The 17,650-nt window shown below is 43.9% G+C and overlaps 1 protein-coding gene across 1 annotated transcript; it reads left to right on the top strand.

The window, feature by feature from the left end:
• LOC109225317 (rho GDP-dissociation inhibitor 1-like) lies at positions 3,780-7,342 on the top strand. The gene is made up of 5 exons (XM_019389937.1): positions 3,780-4,246; positions 5,033-5,099; positions 5,819-6,037; positions 6,152-6,276; positions 7,025-7,342. Exons 1-5 carry the CDS (start codon positions 4,028-4,030, stop codon positions 7,100-7,102), a joined length of 708 nt encoding a protein of 235 aa, XP_019245482.1. The 5' UTR covers positions 3,780-4,027; the 3' UTR covers positions 7,103-7,342.

The raw sequence follows: 17,650 nt of genomic DNA, 5'->3' as shown, positions 1-17,650 counted from the left end.
CTGACTTTCCTTCTTCGCGAACGCGGTCAAACTCTCGCGTTCGCGAAGCACAAAAATAATGTTGACCAAAAATACTCTTACGCGAATGCGACACAACTCATGCGAACGCGATGCCTTACCAGATGACCCTTCGCGAACGCGGTCCAACCATCGCGAACGCGTTGGGTTAAATCCTACTGAAGCTCAATCCCTCCATTTCTTCTATGCGATCGCGACTACACTCCCGCGAACGCGATGCACAACCTCGCAGCCCTTCGCGAACGCGCCCCATGTCTCGCGAACACGTAGGCTAAACTCCCACCTTCCTCAGCTTACTCTTCGCGAACGTGAGGGTCCTCTCGCGAACGCGAAGACCAAAATATCTGCAACAGCTGAAACCATTTTCTGCAATTTTCCAAACTCCAAAATGATCCGATGACCACCCGAAACTCACCCTAGGCCCTCGGGACCTCAACCAAAGGCACAAACATAACCCAATACCTTATTCAAACTTGTTCTAATCATCAAGAAACCTCAAACAACATCAAATCTACCAAAATCACATCGATTTCAAGCCTAAGTTTCTAAAATCTTCCGAAATACGGTTTCGATCAAAAACCCAACCAAACCACATCCAAATGACCTAAAATTTTACACACATATCCCAAATGACATAACGAAACTACTGCAACTCTCGGAATTCCATTCCGACCCTTGGATCAAAATCTCACCTATCAACCGAAAATCGCCAAAATATCAACTTCGCCAATTCAAGCCCAATTCTACTCCGGACCTCCAAAACCCATTCCGATCACGCTCCTAAGTCACAAGTCACCTCCTGAAGCTAATCGAACCATCAGAACTCACATCCGAGCTCTCTAACACACAAGTTAACATCCGGTTGACTTTTCCAACTTAAGCCTTCTTAAAAGAGACTAAGTGTCTCAAACTTCACCAAAACCAATCCGGATTCAATCCAACCAACCCGATACCTCAAAACACAGATGAACAAAGCAATAAGAAGCAGAAATGGGGGAAACGGAGCGGTAACTCATGAGACGACTGGTTGGGTCGTCACATCCTCCCCAACTTAAACAAACGTTCGTCCTCAAACGTGCCCAGAGTTGTTCCAAAAGCCAACCAATCGCTGAATAACCTTACTATGCATATACCCGGGGGTGATCCCACGTCACCCTATCTCATATCCTCACGACACAGGCCCTCGGCCTTACTCAGTCAAAAATCACGTAAGCCTCTCGGGCAACAGTAAAACAGTATTTCTCAGCCCAAAACATCATTTAAATATCATTTGAGTATTAAAACAGAGTAAACATAGCTGAGCTTTGAAAACAGTAGGAAATAACATGACTGAGTTCAAGTATAAAGTCAAAACAGTGAGGAAACATCAACAACAATCCCCGAAGGGTTTAAATAATTGGCACGGAGCCCAAGTATGGCATTCAGCCCAAATAATGATGATAGCAAATAGATTTAAATCAAGTACGCAGTAAAATCATCAATCGGGACGGACCAAGTCACAATCCCCAATAGGGCACGACCCCACGCTCGTCATTAAGTGTGTGCCTCACCTCAATATAGCACTACGATGTGCAATCCGGGGTTTCAAACCCTCAGAACATCATTTACAACCATTACTCACCTCGAACCGGCTACATCTCTAGCTCGCGACGCCTTTGCCCCTCGAACCGGCCTCCACGCGCATCGAATCTATCCAAAATCAGAACGAATACATCACAATATGCTAAGGGAACAAAGCCCAAGCGAAAACAATCGAAAAATACCAAAAATCCCGAAATTAGCAAAATTCGAGCCCCGGGCCCACTTCTCGAAACTCAGAAATTTTTACATCAATAGATTCCTTATCTCCTCACGAGTTCATACATATCAAAAGTGCTCAAATCCGACCCCAAATGGTCCTTCAAATCCCAAATCAAAAGTCCAATTTCTCAAACCCTAGTTATTCAATTTTTGCCTTAGTTTTCATGATTTTCTAGGTGAAATTCACATAATAATCGAGTTTTAAGTCCAAAAATCTTACCTCAAGTCGCTTCCCCTTGAATCCCTCTTCAATCTCCTTCAAAAATCTCCAAAAACGAGCAGCTATGGGTGAAACAAGCCCCAAAATCGCGGACAAGACGACTTAAAAACATTCTGCCCAGGTCTGACTTTCCTTCTTCGCGAACGCGGTCAAACTCTCGCGTTCGCGAAGCACAAAAATAACGTTGACCAAAAATCCTCTTACGCGAACGCGACACAACTCATGCGGACGCGATGACTTACCAGATGACCCTTCGCGAACGCGGTCCAACCATCGTGAACGCGATGGGTTAAATCCTAATGAAGCTCAATCCCTCCATTTCTTCTATGCGATCGTGACTACACTCCCGCGAACGCGATGCACAACCTCGCAGCCCTTCGCGAACGCTCCCCATGCCTCGCGAACGCGTAGGCTAAACTCCCACCTTCCTCAGCTTACTCTTCACGAACGCGAGGGTCCTCTCGCGAACACGAAGACCAAAATGTGTGCAACAGCTGAAACCATTTTCTGCATTTTTCCAAACTCCAAAATGATCCGATGACCACCCGAAACTCACCCGAGGCCCTCGGGACCTCAACCAAAGGCACAAACATAACCCAATACCTTATTCAAACTTGTTCTAATCATTAAGACACCTCAAACAACATCAAATCTACCAAAATCACATCGATTTCAAGCCTAAGTTTCTAAAATCTTCCGAAATACGCTTTCGATCAAAAACCCAACCAAACCACATCCACATGACCTGAAATTTTACACACACATCCCAAATGACATAACGAAACTACTGCAACTCTCGAAATTCCATTCCGACCCTTGGATCAAAATTTCACCTATCAACCGGAAATCGCCAAAATATCAACTTCGTCAATTCAAGCCTAGTTCTACTCCGGACCTCCAAAACTCATTCCGATCACGCTCCTAAGTCACAAATCACCTCCAGAAGCTAATCGAACCATCGAAACTCACATCCGAGCTCTCTAACACACAAGTCAACATCCGGTTGACTTTTCCAACTTAAGCCTTCTTAAAAGAGACTAAGTGTCTCAAACTTCACCAAAACCAATCCGGATTCAATCCAACCAACCTGATACCTCAAAACACAGATGAACAAAGCAATAAGAAGCAGAAATGAGGAAAATGGAGCGGTAACTCATGAGACGACTGGCCGGGTCGTCACATATACAAAACAATACGAAATAATACCTCGGGCGAGAGATTCAATTAATATCGAAATTCATAAATTGAAATTTCACCTCCAGTAACAATCCCTTTTTGTGTGTTGTAACCGGTCTTAACCGCTCATTTAACACACTTACTTTATATAATTGAGTAATTTCTAAATATTAAGGAAATAATACTACTAGTATATATTAACTTAGAATTTTCTATAACCTTTTTCAAATTAAATATTCTATAACTTAAATTCTTTAATTCATCTCTAACCTTAACCTTATAATAGAAAGATTGTTAAATATGAAGAAGTCAAAGAGGGTTGTATTGTATCATCCACCAAATCCTACACCCTTGTGACCTTCACGTACTCACCACCATTCTCTTCTCCTTCTTTCTCTCCCTTATTATATTATTACTCATTTTCATTTTCACAATTTTCGGATCACCACATTACAATTTCCTTTTTCTACACCTCAGCTTTCTAAAACAAACCTCCCAATTCTTTCTCCATATTTCTCTCTTATTTTCTTGTTGGCTTTTTCTTCTTAACACTATTATCCCTTTTTCTTGGTATTTGTTTTCTTGGGATTCTTTTTTGTTGTTCATTTTCACTCATCCTAAACCATTTTTTTAATGACCCCATTTTCTTGTTTTTTCAAATAAAAGAAGAGATTCTTTTTTTGGAGTCTCTTATTCATGTGGCTTTTCTAGTTCTGTTCTTTTCTTGATATTATATTCTCATCATTTGAACAAGACTAGTAGTAGCCCATTTTTCTCTTTTCTTTGTCAAGAATTGTAATCAAAAGTCGCAACATGGATTCTGATAAGGAGGGTACTAAAGGGGGAACAAAAACTCCAATTGCTGATTCTGATTCTGAGATTGAACATGAGCCTGTTGGTGAGAAAAATGTAAGCAGACAAATGAGTGAGAGTTCCCTTTACACTACTGAGGATGAGGAAGAAGATGAAACTAATAATAAGATTGAGTTGGGTCCACAATGCACTCTCAAAGAACAATTTGAAAAGGATAAGGTGCTTTTTTCTGCCTTTTTCCATTTTTTCCCATCTAAAGATTGCATCTTTCTGTCTTTACTAAAAAAAATTTGGGATAAAGTATAGAAGAACCACTAATGCTTGTATTAGGGTAGGTTGTCTATATCATACCTCTTAGGTGCGGCTTTCGCTGGACCTTACGTGAATGCGTGATGTTTTGTGCATGGTGCTGCCCCTTTAATTACCTTATTGGCCGTCCTCCAAATAATAGCCGACAAACAAATATATTTTGTATGTTATAAATATACATATAATACACATACGATATACATATTCAGTGTATATGTTTTGTATATGTTGGTTAGCGCCTGTAATTAATTCCCATCTAAAGATTGCATCTTTCTTCATGAGCTGAGGGTCTTTCGGAAACAGCCTCTCTACCTTCTTAAGGTAGGATTAAGGTCTGCGTACACTTTACCCTCCTCAGACCCAACTAGCGGGATTACTGGGTTTGTTGTTGTAAAGATTACATCTTTTTGTCTTTCCTAAATTCTTTTTGGAATTACCTTATTGGGCCGCCCTCCAACTAATAGCCGGCAAATGTGTATGTTTTGTATATTAAGTATAAATATACATATAATATAATATAATAAATATACATATAATACACATATTATATACATAATCAATGTATATGTTTTGTATATGTTGGTTAGCGCCTGTAATTGATTTCGGTCGATGGGCCAAAAATGAAAAAAGCCTCTCTCTTTTTTCTTTTTTTTTTGTTAATGTGTGGTTATGTTTGTGCAATTTTTGGCATTTTAGGATGATGAGAGTTTGAGAAGGTGGAAGGAGCAGCTTCTTGGAAGTGTGGATATCAATTCTGTTGGAGGTAATTAGTAAACATGCTTTTTGTTTCAAGATTTGGTGCATATGAACTTTGTGGAATTTCCTCTATATAACAAAAACAGTAATCCACATATATATAGATTTCTTCTTCGTTTGTCACTAACATTTTTAATACTCTATCTTGAACTAGCCTGTGAAATTTGAGATTCTTTTGCTTTTCTTGTCTATGATAAAATGACAATTTAACATATTGTATAATATGGGGTTTGCATAAGTCCAGAAAATAGATTGAAGTTATATTTATGTGATTCATGGGACGGTAGCTTCTAGTAATGGCCCTCTTCTTTTCCCTGCATTTATCGCGCATAAGGCAAATATAATTCATTCAATTGATCTGAATGGAGCGAAACGAATACAGATGAATCTGTACAGCTGAACCAAAAAGATATGGCATTGGGGCATAGTTGATTAATTGATTGTATTTTGGAATGTCATATTAAAGAACAAACTGTGTGGATTCATATTTGTCACATCCATATTTGATAATATTCTGTGCCCAAGAGTGATATATGACTACTTGATATGTTCCTTAGCATATTGCCTGAGCTTTTCAGTCAAGAAAAATCTTGATGCCATTTTCTTCTATGACACCTGAGAACTTTTCGATGACATTTTTAGATTACTAAAATCTTGATGAATGTTCATGTAAGATGCATTTCAACAGAAAATTCTGACCTTTTGTCCACTGCTTTAAAATTGTAGAATCCCTGGATCCAGACGTGAAGATTTTGAGCCTTGAAATTAAGTCTCCTGGTAGACCTGATATTGTTCTCCCTATCCCCGAGGACGGGAAACCCCACAGCCCATGGTTTACACTGAAAGAAGGGAGCAAATACAGCCTAAAATTCTCATTTCAAGTCAGCAATAATATAGTGACTGGGCTCAAGTACACGAACACAGTTTGGAAAACTGGTATCAAAGGTACTATACTTTTGCTGTCTCTATCTCACGTTGAATGTTGAATGTGCCGCTAAAGACATCTACTTATGATGTATCTGATCAAATGTCTTCCCTTTTTCACAAACCTAATTTCAGTGGACAGCACGAAGCAAATGATTGGGGCCTTTAGTCCTCAGTTGGAGCCTTATACACATGAAATGCCGGAGGATACTACCCCTTCTGGCATGTTTGCAAGAGGATCTTACTCAGCAAGGACAAAGGTGATTATCTTCTGCATTACATGCTCTCAACATATTCTGTGCCTACTATTTGACTTAGTCCAAGACTAATAATTATAAGCATGAATAACAAATATATGGACAAAAAATTGAGGAAGTAAAACGATAAAGTGAAATATCAATTGTTTGGTGTCGCCTTTTTAGGATTACATCCATTGGCAAGGAAAAGTATGCCTTAGAGCCTTGATGCGACACTGATGCGCCCGTAAAGCGAGGCGAAGCACTCAACATGTTTTGAGCCTCGCTTCAGGCTCAAGCGTGCCTTTGACAACACTAAGTGCCAATTGACACCCCTTAGCATAAGGTGGCTCCGCCATTGATGCCAGAACTGAAAATCTTCTGTTATTGTCCATGACCTTAGTTACTGGACAATCAGGAAATTTATCACTGAATGAATTTGGTGAATGTTATGTGCTTCAATACTATGGACTGACTGAGACTGCAGTTGTTTGCATGTTGTTCTCTAACTTTAGAGTTTAACTTCTATACACTGGCAATTTACGTGATATTTTACACTGTTATGTTACCTAAATGATAACTACACATTACCATAAAAGTCGGGATTCGTAACCTGGAAAACAAGGCAGGTTACATGCTCCAACGAGTTAAAATTTTAGTGTATATAAGTTAAATCTCTAACTTTATTCCATATCAGGGTACCAGTTGCTGTTCCTCTTCATTTTTGTTCTATGCATATTAATTAAATTTTTTCCTCTTTTTCTTGTTTCAGTTCCTTGATGATGACAACAAGTGCTATTTGGAGATCAACTACACATTTGAAATCAAGAAAGAATGGCAGGCAACATAAATAAAAGATGTTGCTTGAATTGTTTGTCAACCAAAACTATTCTTGTTTTCATTCTTCATCATTTTTGTCCGTCTTGTCCGATAGTTTTTGAGAAAAGGAAAAAAAAACAAAGAACATTCTGCTGCAATTGATTTATTCAATGATGTGGAGGATTTAACTTAGCAGTTAGGTTCTTACTTATTGAGTATCATTGAATAAAGTTGAGCTTTGTCTATGACTGATTAACATTGAGTTCTCTCTCTTTCTCTTTTCAAGTGGATATTTGTCTTTGTTTTTTAATTTAATGTCCAGAAACTGAGCTATCTTGAGAATCCAAGAAAGGGATTCAACTTCACTCGGAAAGTTATTGTATGGGTCAGAATCCGGCCCTATAATAACCAACAACGCTAATCACCTTTCATGGTTAATTCAAAATTAATAAGTGGCACGACCACTCATAATTGATGGCAACTAACAGCCGCCCAAGACGAGTAATAAGGCTACGGCCCATCCGTTATCCTGAAGATAAAACTGCAATGTGGTCCCAGCCACTAAGGGCCAGCTCATGCAGCTCATAGCTATAAATATCAAGAAAGGAAACCTCATAGGGGTTCCTCTCCTTCCCCGGAGGGGACTCTCAAAACAGAGAGAGAAAAAGAGAGAGAGAACAACAGATGAGAAAGATACAATCTCACAAAAATACAACATGATTGTAAGGCTCTGAACCTCTCCACGGAGAGGCAGACCACACCATTATCATCAATAAAAGTTGTCAATCTTTCCCACCCTAATCGGGGATATTCTTAATTATTCTTCTTTCTTTTGGTTCTTGAATTATTACGACTTGCTATGATTGGCCCATAATCTATATGTATTGTTTTGTATTCATAAAGTACATGGTAACTTTTGAGCCAAACAATTTGGCGCCGTCTGTGGGGATTTCCTAGCAAGATCGCGTAGTTCTTCCTAGAATCAAAAGAAAAGGGGACACTGAAAAGAAAAACAACGATCCAGCTCGAGCAAGCCTGCTCTCCCTCTCTGATTTCCGATAGTGCGAACGGGAAGAAGAAATTTCCCCCACTTCTGGGAGGATCCCTACGAAGCATCCCCCACACTCCCGATGCGGACCTCGAGCCAAGAGCCACCTCAAAACAACCCGCGTGACCAGGAAACCACACATAAACCGCTCAAAGTCTTAAACCAAAGTCTTAAAACCACACATAGCTGAGAGGCTATGCGCCCTCGCCTCCACCAATTGATAAAGTTCAACAACAGTTGAACTGGGACTCAGGCTATGCGCCTTCGCCAATAGATTCAACCACGGTTGAACCAAGACTCGGGCTATGCGCCCTCGCCTCCAACAATTGATAAAGTTCAACAACAGTTGAACTGGGACTCAGGCTATGCGCCTTCGCCAATAAACTCAACCACGGTTGAACCAAGACTCGGGCTATGCGCATTCGCCTCCAACAATTGATAAAGTTCAACAACAGTTGAACTGGGACTCAGGCTATGCGCCTTCGCCAATAGATTCAACTACGGTTGAACCAAGACTCGGGCTATGCGCCCTCGCCTCCAACAATTGATAAAGTTCAACAACAGTTGAACTGGGACTCAGGCTATGCGCCTTCGCCAATAGATTCAACTACGGTCGAACCAAGACTCGGGCTATGCGCCCTCGCCTCCAACAATTGATAAAATTCAACAACAGTTGAACTGGGATTCAGGCTACGCGCCTTCGCTAATAAATTCAACTACGGTTGAACCAATACTCAGGCTATGCGCCTTCGTCAATAGATTCAACTATAGTTGAATCAAGACTCAGGCTATGCACCTTCGCCAATAAATTCAACTACGGTCGAACCAATACTTAGGCTACGCGCCTTCGCCAACAAAATTCAACTACGATTGAACCAAGACTCAGGCTATGCGCCTTCGCCTTTAAAAACTGATAAAGTTCAACAACAGTTGAACTAGGATTCAGGCTATGCGCATTCACCGTCAAAATTCAACGGGTTCGACCTCGCTCGAATGATAAGTTCACACGCTTTCGCCCTCAAACTTAACGAATTATGGCCGTGGCTGAACCAAAACTCAGACAGAGCTCCCTCACCGCTAAAACTCAGCAACAAATCAATCAAGCTAAGGCACGGGTCAAGCACCCTCGCCGTCCAAGTAAGTACGCCCAACTCTAACTAAAATTAGAGGCACGTAAAGTTCAGCCTCGGTCGATCTACAAGGTCGCGTTTTCATCTTCACGACCAGTAGCCCGACCGCGCCCGAACTGGGACTAAGGCTACACGCCACCACCTCCAAAAGACGGCTCCGACTCGATCACCCCGAGTCGAGAAGGAAAAGTCGCCGACATCCGAAGGATGACACACCTCCCAAAGTCGAATATTAAAAGCAAACGGCCCGCTCAAACGCAGGCGACGAAAAAACCCAAAAAAAGAGGGAAATGCAAAACAGACACAAGGCAAATAACGGAAGGCAAATTCCTGTTTATTCATAAAACAATCCCTGGTCATTCCCGCTTACACCCGGACGAAAGCCGGCCAAAAAAAAAACAACAACAACAACAAGAAAAGAACACTCCTCTCTATTCAGCGCCGCCCGCGCTCCCACCTGCGCCGTCCGCGCTCCCACATGCGCCATCCACACTCCCACCTGCGCCATCATCGACCCCTGGCGTCGCTGCATCAAAACCACATTCCATACGGGCCTTCCGAGCCCTTTGACGTGCCCCCTCGAAAGCAGCTTCGGTCACGATACCGGCCTCCCACAGATTTTTGTATACGTCCCGCTGGGCCTCAGCATAAACCCAAAACTCACGAGCCTGACCAGAGAAAGCGGACTGCTCTCGAAGACGCCGGTTCTCCTCCTCTAGAATCGCAACCTGCCCCGTCGCAGCCTGAGCATCCCACTAAAGGACACCTATCCGCTCCTCGAGGCTCGCCTCCCTGAAGGCGGCAGCGGCCCTTACCAGCGATAACTGGGACTCACCGGCGCGGAAACCCCCCTGCAACTTCTCAACCCTTGTCGAGGCGTCACCCAGCTGACGCTTCAAGGCCGCAATCTCCCCCTCCAGTGCAGCCACCTTCTCACTCCACTCCGATGCGGCCTCCGTCACCTTGGCCAGACATAGGCGCTCGCACTCAACTGCGGCCCTCTTACCGGCCTCAAGCTCCTCATCCTTTCGGCGGAGCTGCTCCTCCAGGGCGCTCACCCGGCCAAGAGTTTGTTGTGCCTGGAGCTCCCGCCTCGCCAATTCCTCAACCAGAGCTCGGCTACGGGGGTCGTTCCTCAAGCGCACGCGCATCTCCCTGCACCTATCCCGGTAGCGGCGATACTTCTCCAACACCCGCAAAAATACCGCCGAGCGAACATTAGCTCGGCGGATGCTCTCCACCTCCAGCAAGTAGGCCTACAAAACAAAGACTACGGTTAAAGCGGGAAATAAAACAAGGTAAAAAACGAATAAACCGTTTTATGAATACGTACCCTCATGCCCATCATGGCCACCTCATTCATCAACCCGATGTCCGTGACTTCCCTCAGCGACTCGTTCTCTGTCGCCGAGCACAGCTGCTCAAGCTGCGACACTAGACTCGAACCTAGTAACAGCAAATTCGAATCCTTGGGAACCTCGATGAGGCGCGACCTCCCCTCCGAGTGGACAACCGCATTCGTGAAGCCATCTCGGAACATGCAGACGTCCTCGGGATCCAAATCCGATTCAGACCCTGATCCTTCTCCCGCAGCTTCTCCTTCTCCTCTTCCCGCCGCATCCGCCGATGGGACACTCGGTCCGCCGGCTTCAACGATCACTGAAGAAGCCCCCCCATCTCAACCATGGGGGTCGACGACTGAGCCGCCGAAGCGACAGTGCCTTCACGGCCTAGGCCAGCCTGGGCACCATCCACCCTTGATTCGTCCTCACGGGTAGGCGCTGCAGCCGTACCCTCCCCCGCCTCCGTAGGAGGGGAATCCACGTTAATCACCACAGGGGGAGTAGGCGTAATTACCGCGGGAGGAACCGGAGTGAATGCGACCCTACGCCTGATCAAGGGCCTCTCCTCCTCTTCGTACGAGGATGACTCATCCCGAGGGCGAACAGTCCTCGATGGCCCCTCATCCCGAGATACGGGCCGTGGGGGGGAAGGAGTCACAGAAGACTCGACGGATGCCACCCTCGGTACGGGGCGTGGCACTGGCGCTGCAAAAAAACGAGCAATCGCACCCGGCCGTCGGAAGGCCAGCTGAGGGGCCCTGCCACGGCTCACCCTCCCTATAACAAAAAAAGCAAGGTCAGTAAAAAGAACCCTAAAACCACGAACCAAGCAAAGTAAGGGATAAACTTCTCACCTACGGCAAGCCTACGGCCATGTCTCTCCCAGAAAGACGTCCACGTGCGAATCCCTTCAGTGTGAGGGAGCACGGCTTCGAGCCACCCACGCATCCCTGCTAACAGGGTCGGTGGCGACCTCTCGGCTGCAGAAGCGACAGCGAGGCAGCATTAGCATAAAACAAAACAAAAAAGGAAGAAAGGAATGAAATTGTTTATCTCAGTGAAGTAACTCACGTGCATGGTTCCAAGCCTCTGGGAACCCTGAAGGGGACGCCACTAGATGCTCGGTTCTAATGTAGAAGAAATGCTCGAAGGGGCGGGGCTAGACCTCATCATCCAGCGCCGCAGTCAGTCCTCTCGACCCACGAGGGCACGCCCGAAGCATGGTACCCCATACTCGTTGGGGGGCATAAAGGGCGAGTACGTGCTGCAACGTAACTGCCATGCCGGCCAGTTCCCCGAACTTCAGGAACATCGCCAATAACTTATAAAGAGAAGGGGTGAGCTGGCCCGGACACACCCCGTAATAACGACAGAAGTCCACCACCAAGGTGGGAAGCGGAATCCTGAACCCCAGCCTGAAGGGGTACGCATAAAAAATGCAGTACCCTCTGTGATCGGTGTGAATCCTTTCCTCGCTACGGGCGAGGACTATATCAGCATGGGTAGGAATGACCCCCTGCTCCCTCAATCGGGCCATACCAACCTCCCCCATCAGCGGGGCTTCATCCACGGGGTCCTCCCCTCCATCAGCGGTGAAATCTATCACCGGACCTCCGGGCAGGGGGAATACGTCATCCACTAACGGAACTCCTCCGGTCTCTGCCTGCTCCGCACCTCCCATTGCCGGAGGTGGTCCTTCGATCGCCGGCGGATTAACCGGTAAGTTAACTGGAAGAGCTTCACGAGAAGAACTGCCTGCCATCACTCAGTTGTTCGAAGAAAGAAGAACCGGATTCGGTAAGAAAGATAAAGGTTATCGCAATCAAGAGAAGGAAGAAGTGAATTTGCAGAAGAAAAAAGCTTCAGAATCACTCAGATGAACAATGAAGTAATGAGAAACTGATGCCTCAATTCACCTTTATAGGCAACATAAATGATTTCGGGAAAATCAATGGACATCCTTAACTGCATATCTAACCGTCAAAACGGTTCGATCCTACCAAGATACGCGCCATCATGACAAGCACTACGAAAATGCCCGCTCGACCTTAGTTGTCATCTCGCCAACTGGAGTGAGCATAGAACCCTGCCGATACAGGCGAAATGCGCCATGCGCCCTCAAAATCTCAAATACGCTGCTTATACCGTACCCAGGCATATTCCGTACGGCCCATCTCCCATCGTCAATGGCAGTTGCGTATCGAAGCGAATCCTGGAATCAGAACGTAATCAGATTTCGACCTCGCCCGAACTGCATTAACGGCATTACGTGCCCTCGCGACGGAGAAGTACCCTACCTCGATCGCCTAACGACTTGATTGTATGAAGAAGTGATGTCGGAAAACTTTGCGAAATTCGGACCGTCGCCACGAAAGAGCACGGTCTCGACCAAGGCAATGGTCACCCATTCCTTATTCGCAGTCTTTTAGATCGCTATCGACAAAATCCGCTCATCAAGCTCGTGCGATGAACGACCTCGATAAGCGGAGGGACTAACTGTATGGGTCAGAATCCGGCCCTATAATAACCAACAACGCTAATCACCTTTCATGGTTAATTCAAAATTAATAAGTGGCACGACCACTCATAATTGATGGCAACTAACAGCCGCCGAAGACGAGTAATAAGGCTACGGCCCATCCGTTATCCTGAAGATAAAACTGCAATGTGGTCCCAGCCACCAAGGGCCAGCTCATGCAGCTCATAGCTATAAATATCAAGAAAGAAAATCTCATAGGGATTCCTCTCCTTCCCCAGGGGGACTCTCAAAACAGAGAGAGAAAAAGAGAGAGAGAGAGAACAACAGATGAGAAAGATACAATCTCACAAAAATACAACATGATTGTAAGGCTCTGAACCTCTCCACGGAGAGCCAGACCACACCATTATCATCAATAAAAGTTGTCAATCTTTCCCACCCTAATCGGGGATATTCTTAATTATTCTTCTTTCTTTTGGTTCTTGAATTAGTACGACTTGCTATGATTGGCCCATAATCTATACGTATTGTTTTGTATTCATAAAGTACATGGTAACTTTTGAGCCAAACAGTTATATTGTACAAAGGGCAGCCCGGTGCACTAAGCTCCCGCTATGCGAGGAGTTCGGGGAAGGGCCGGACCACAAGGGTCTATCGTACGCAGCCTTTACCCTGCATTTTTGCAAGAGGCTGTTTCCATGGCTCGAACCCGTTACCTCCTGATCACATACTGTGTAAATCGGATAAAAATTTAATCTTTTTTCTTATATTCAATGGTGAACAGAGGTGAATTGTGATATGTTGGGTACTCTAGTATTTGACCAAAATAGCTATAGTATTTGACCAAAATAGCTGAAGTACGATATAATCGGAGCATTGTCACATAGAATTTTCTTAATAACAAATCCTCATGGCCTTTCCTCCAAATATGTCTCGATTTCACACCTCTGAACTCGAATCCCTTCTCATAAGCTCTCTGATTCGCATGATACTATTGAAATGTGGATCCTCATGCCCAGTCACTGTGCAGCTTCTGTATAAAAACCAGAGAGTCCGTCTTAACTTGATTGAGTCTACAACGTCCATCTCCCCATAAGCCTGTAGTTTGGCTAAAAATAAATAATCAGAAGAAAGCAACGGGGCAGAATGCATTTCAGGAACTTGCAAAGCCAAAATAACAGAAAAAAAATATGTTTACCCTCGGCAATACACACTTGATAATACTCCGACCATAAATCAAAATTTCTCGGGACCTTTTACTTTTTTTTCTCACATGGGAGTTCGAATTAATTCATGTATATCTACTTCTATCCAGTGTGGAGGAAAAAAATGTCTATATCAACTATAAAAATTTATTTTGTACATGGCGGGGACTATGAAGTGGGCATCAATATAGTGTCAATTAAGGTGAAATCTTGAATGTTCAAAAGTATCATATAACAGTGCCAGTGTTTCCTGCAATGGATAAATTTGAAGGAGCCAACAGTCAAAATGATTATTTACTTCTGTTTCACTTCAGTCCATCACCAGGATTCTTGTCGATTTATGATGAATCTTCACAATTTTACTTTTTCTTTCTTCTGATATTTTTCTTTAGAACTTTCTAAAAGATGGATGTTTTTCTGAATGATCAAAGCAACCTTCAGCTATAATTGAATGAACAGACAGAAGGTGAGTATACCTTTTTTTATTTCTTTTGCTAGTAATTTTGGTTTATGTCTAAGTCAAAATGCTGATTTAACTATATGTAACCAGTCTTTATCATTGATAGGTTAAGAAACATCATCCTGTAAAAGGGTAAAACTGCATACAATAGATCCTTGTGGTCCAGCCCTTTTCCAGATCCGCATAGCGAGAACTTAGTGCACCGGGCTTGCCTTTTAGGTTAATATGTCATTTGAAAAACATCAAACGTTTCAAAACTATATGGGAGAAAATTACGATTTGAGATCATGTACTCTAAAGTGACTAAAGAGTCGTTAATGGAAGAATCATAGTCAGAGTAAGAAGCGAAACAGATCAAGCTTGGAACATATACAATAATTGTTTTTTAGGATAACTCTGCTGTCTATAAGCACCTTTACTCGCCAAAAAGAAAAAAACTTGAACAGAAGTTCAAATTGGAAAAAAAGTGCTTAACCACAATGTGACCATGTGACTAGGAGGTCACGTTAAAGTTGAAGGGGAGCTTTGGCGTAACTGGTAAAGATGTTGTCATGTGACCAGGAGGTTACGAGTTCGAACCGTGAAAATAGTCTCTTGTAGAAATGCATGCAAGACTGCGTACAATAGACCTTTGTGGTCCGACCCTTCTCCGGACACCGCGCATAGCGAAAGCTTAGTGCACCAGGCTATCTTTTTTAGTGCTTAATCACAATGGAATAAAAAGAACAGCTGGAAGAAGGCGTAGAAGTCTGAGGATCGGTCCATCATTTGAAGCCTCTACAGGTTGATGTACTGGCCAACCTTTATATTATCCCTGCAAAGAAGATTATACAGGTTAAAATATATGACAAAAAAATATACTGAGATGGAACTTAATGTACGAAAGAAGTGAATAAATTTGTATATACTCACAGATTTTCCCCGATAAGGACTTAAAATGATCCCATTTCGAACACTAACTCACTCATCGAAGCACGTTACCTCAAGCTTGTCTTCTCCCATAGTTTCAGCAACACATTCCTTAATCCCATGAGCTGACTCTACAAGTTGACGGTTGCCCCACAGTGAGATAGACTTTAATGACGCAATATCCTCAAAACTATCTGGGATCTCTATAAGTTCATCACATCTTTTTATATGTAATTCCTCGAGCACAGGGACTGATCTTTACCAGCTACTATCTCAACTACATGCTCTTGAACTGACTCAGCTGCTTTCTCGGTTTCCTGCTGAATGCTCTTTTCTTCCTGAGCAGGCTGGACTGTCACCTCTGTCAGTTTAGTTGACTCATCCAGCTCAATGGGCACTGGTATAAGTGTCTCAGCCGGTCTAAATTCTCTAGCTCTCTCTTGCTCTACATCCAAGTCTCTGCCATTTCGTAGACTCACCGCCATCAGCTGCTTTGGGCCCTGATCTTTCGGATTTATCTGGGTGTCTGCAGGTAATGTCCCCTGAGGACGATTGTTCAGAGACATTGAAATCTGGCCCATTTGCACTTCAATATTTTTGATTGCTGCATCATGTGCATCTACTCTTTCATTTATTTTTGCATTGGACCCAATAACCTGCTGCATCATTGCTTCAAGTCTAGCGAACCCATCTTCTTGCCTTCCACCATGTTGCTGAGGTGGGGGATACCCTTGCTGCTGATTGTGATTATTATACCCCTGTGGTCTTGGATAAGGTGTCATATTGTTGGGAGCTCTCACACCTCCCATGTTTCCAGTGTTAAACTGTGGCTGAGCTGGCCTGTATTGTTGCTGATTCTGCTGACCCCAGTTCTGATTGCCCTGTCTTTGGCCTCCATAATTCGACACATAGTTCATGTCTTCCGGGTGCTGGTGATGATGATCATGTTCCGCATTCCAAGGATTACCAATTGGCTGACTAATGCAAGATGTGCACAAGCCCCCATTGGTAGTATCTACAATATGCACTTGCTGTTTCTGCCGTGATTCCTCCATCTTTTTGGTGAGTATGCTCATCTGTGTCAGTAGGGTCGCCACGTTTTCAGCCATGGAATTTGATGGATCAAAAGGCACTGAATGCACCACTGGAGTGATAGGTGCATTCTTGGTCGTCCACCCCGAATTCTGTGTCATTTTGTCAAGCAGACTCTGACCTTCTCTCCAAGTTTTGCTAAAAAATGCCCCACCAGCTGAGGCATCTACAATGTTCTTCATGCTCTCTGACAGTCCCATGTAAAACCGTTGTCCCAACATCTGATCTGGAATACCATGGTGTGGACATAAAACCAACATTCCTTTAAACCGGCTCCATGTCTCATGCAGTTTCTCCATTGGTTTCTGTTTAAAGCTCACGATCTCATCAATTTGTTGAGCCATTTTGTTGGGCGGGTGGAACTTGATGTGAAATTGCTTGACTAACTCATCCCAAGTTTCTATAGAGTTTATAGGGAGTGAGTTTAGCCAGACTTGAGCAGCTCCTGTCACCGAGAATGGGAATAATAACAGCCTGATTGCTTCCGGAGTTACATTGGGCTGCGTTTGGGTTTTGCAAATAGACAGGAAGTTCTTCAAGTGCTGCTGAGGATCTTCGGCTTGTGTCCCCGAAAAGAGTCCCTTGTTTTGCAACAAGTGCAGCATGTTATGCGTGATCTGGAACGATTCAGCTTGTATCGCGAGCACAACAATGGCAGTGGCCAGATTGTCAGCTGTGGGTTATGCCCAGTCATATAGTGCAGCCTCAGGCATAGGAGGTGCCACTTCTCTGACGTTTCCGTTGACGTTGTCTACGTCACCCATATCAATTTCGAGTTTGTGTGTTTGTTGGATTTTTTGAAGTCGTTTGTTGGCACGGTTCAATATCCGGAATATTTTCTCGGGGTCTGAGAGTCCTTCAAGTAGTTCTCCAGTCCTCGTAGAATTTCTAGGCATACACCTGTGCAACCAAC

Source organism: Nicotiana attenuata, chromosome 5, assembly GCF_001879085.1.
Source record: "Nicotiana attenuata strain UT chromosome 5, NIATTr2, whole genome shotgun sequence".
NCBI lineage: Eukaryota > Viridiplantae > Streptophyta > Magnoliopsida > Solanales > Solanaceae > Nicotiana > Nicotiana attenuata.
The sequence above is the reverse complement of the archived record's forward strand: the minus strand, read 5'-3'. Positions and strand labels throughout refer to the sequence as shown.

Bases quoted from the DNA above. Each gene is read 5' to 3' on its own strand.
- LOC109225317 (XM_019389937.1), top strand. From the start codon at position 4,028: ATGGATTCTGATAAGGAGGGTACTAAAGGGGGAACAAAAACTCCAATT. The intron at 6,038-6,151 runs GTACTATACTTT...ACCTAATTTCAG, and splicing joins TTGGAAAACTGGTATCAAAG to TGGACAGCACGAAGCAAATG. The intron at 6,277-7,024 runs GTGATTATCTTC...TTCTTGTTTCAG, and splicing joins CTTACTCAGCAAGGACAAAG to TTCCTTGATGATGACAACAA.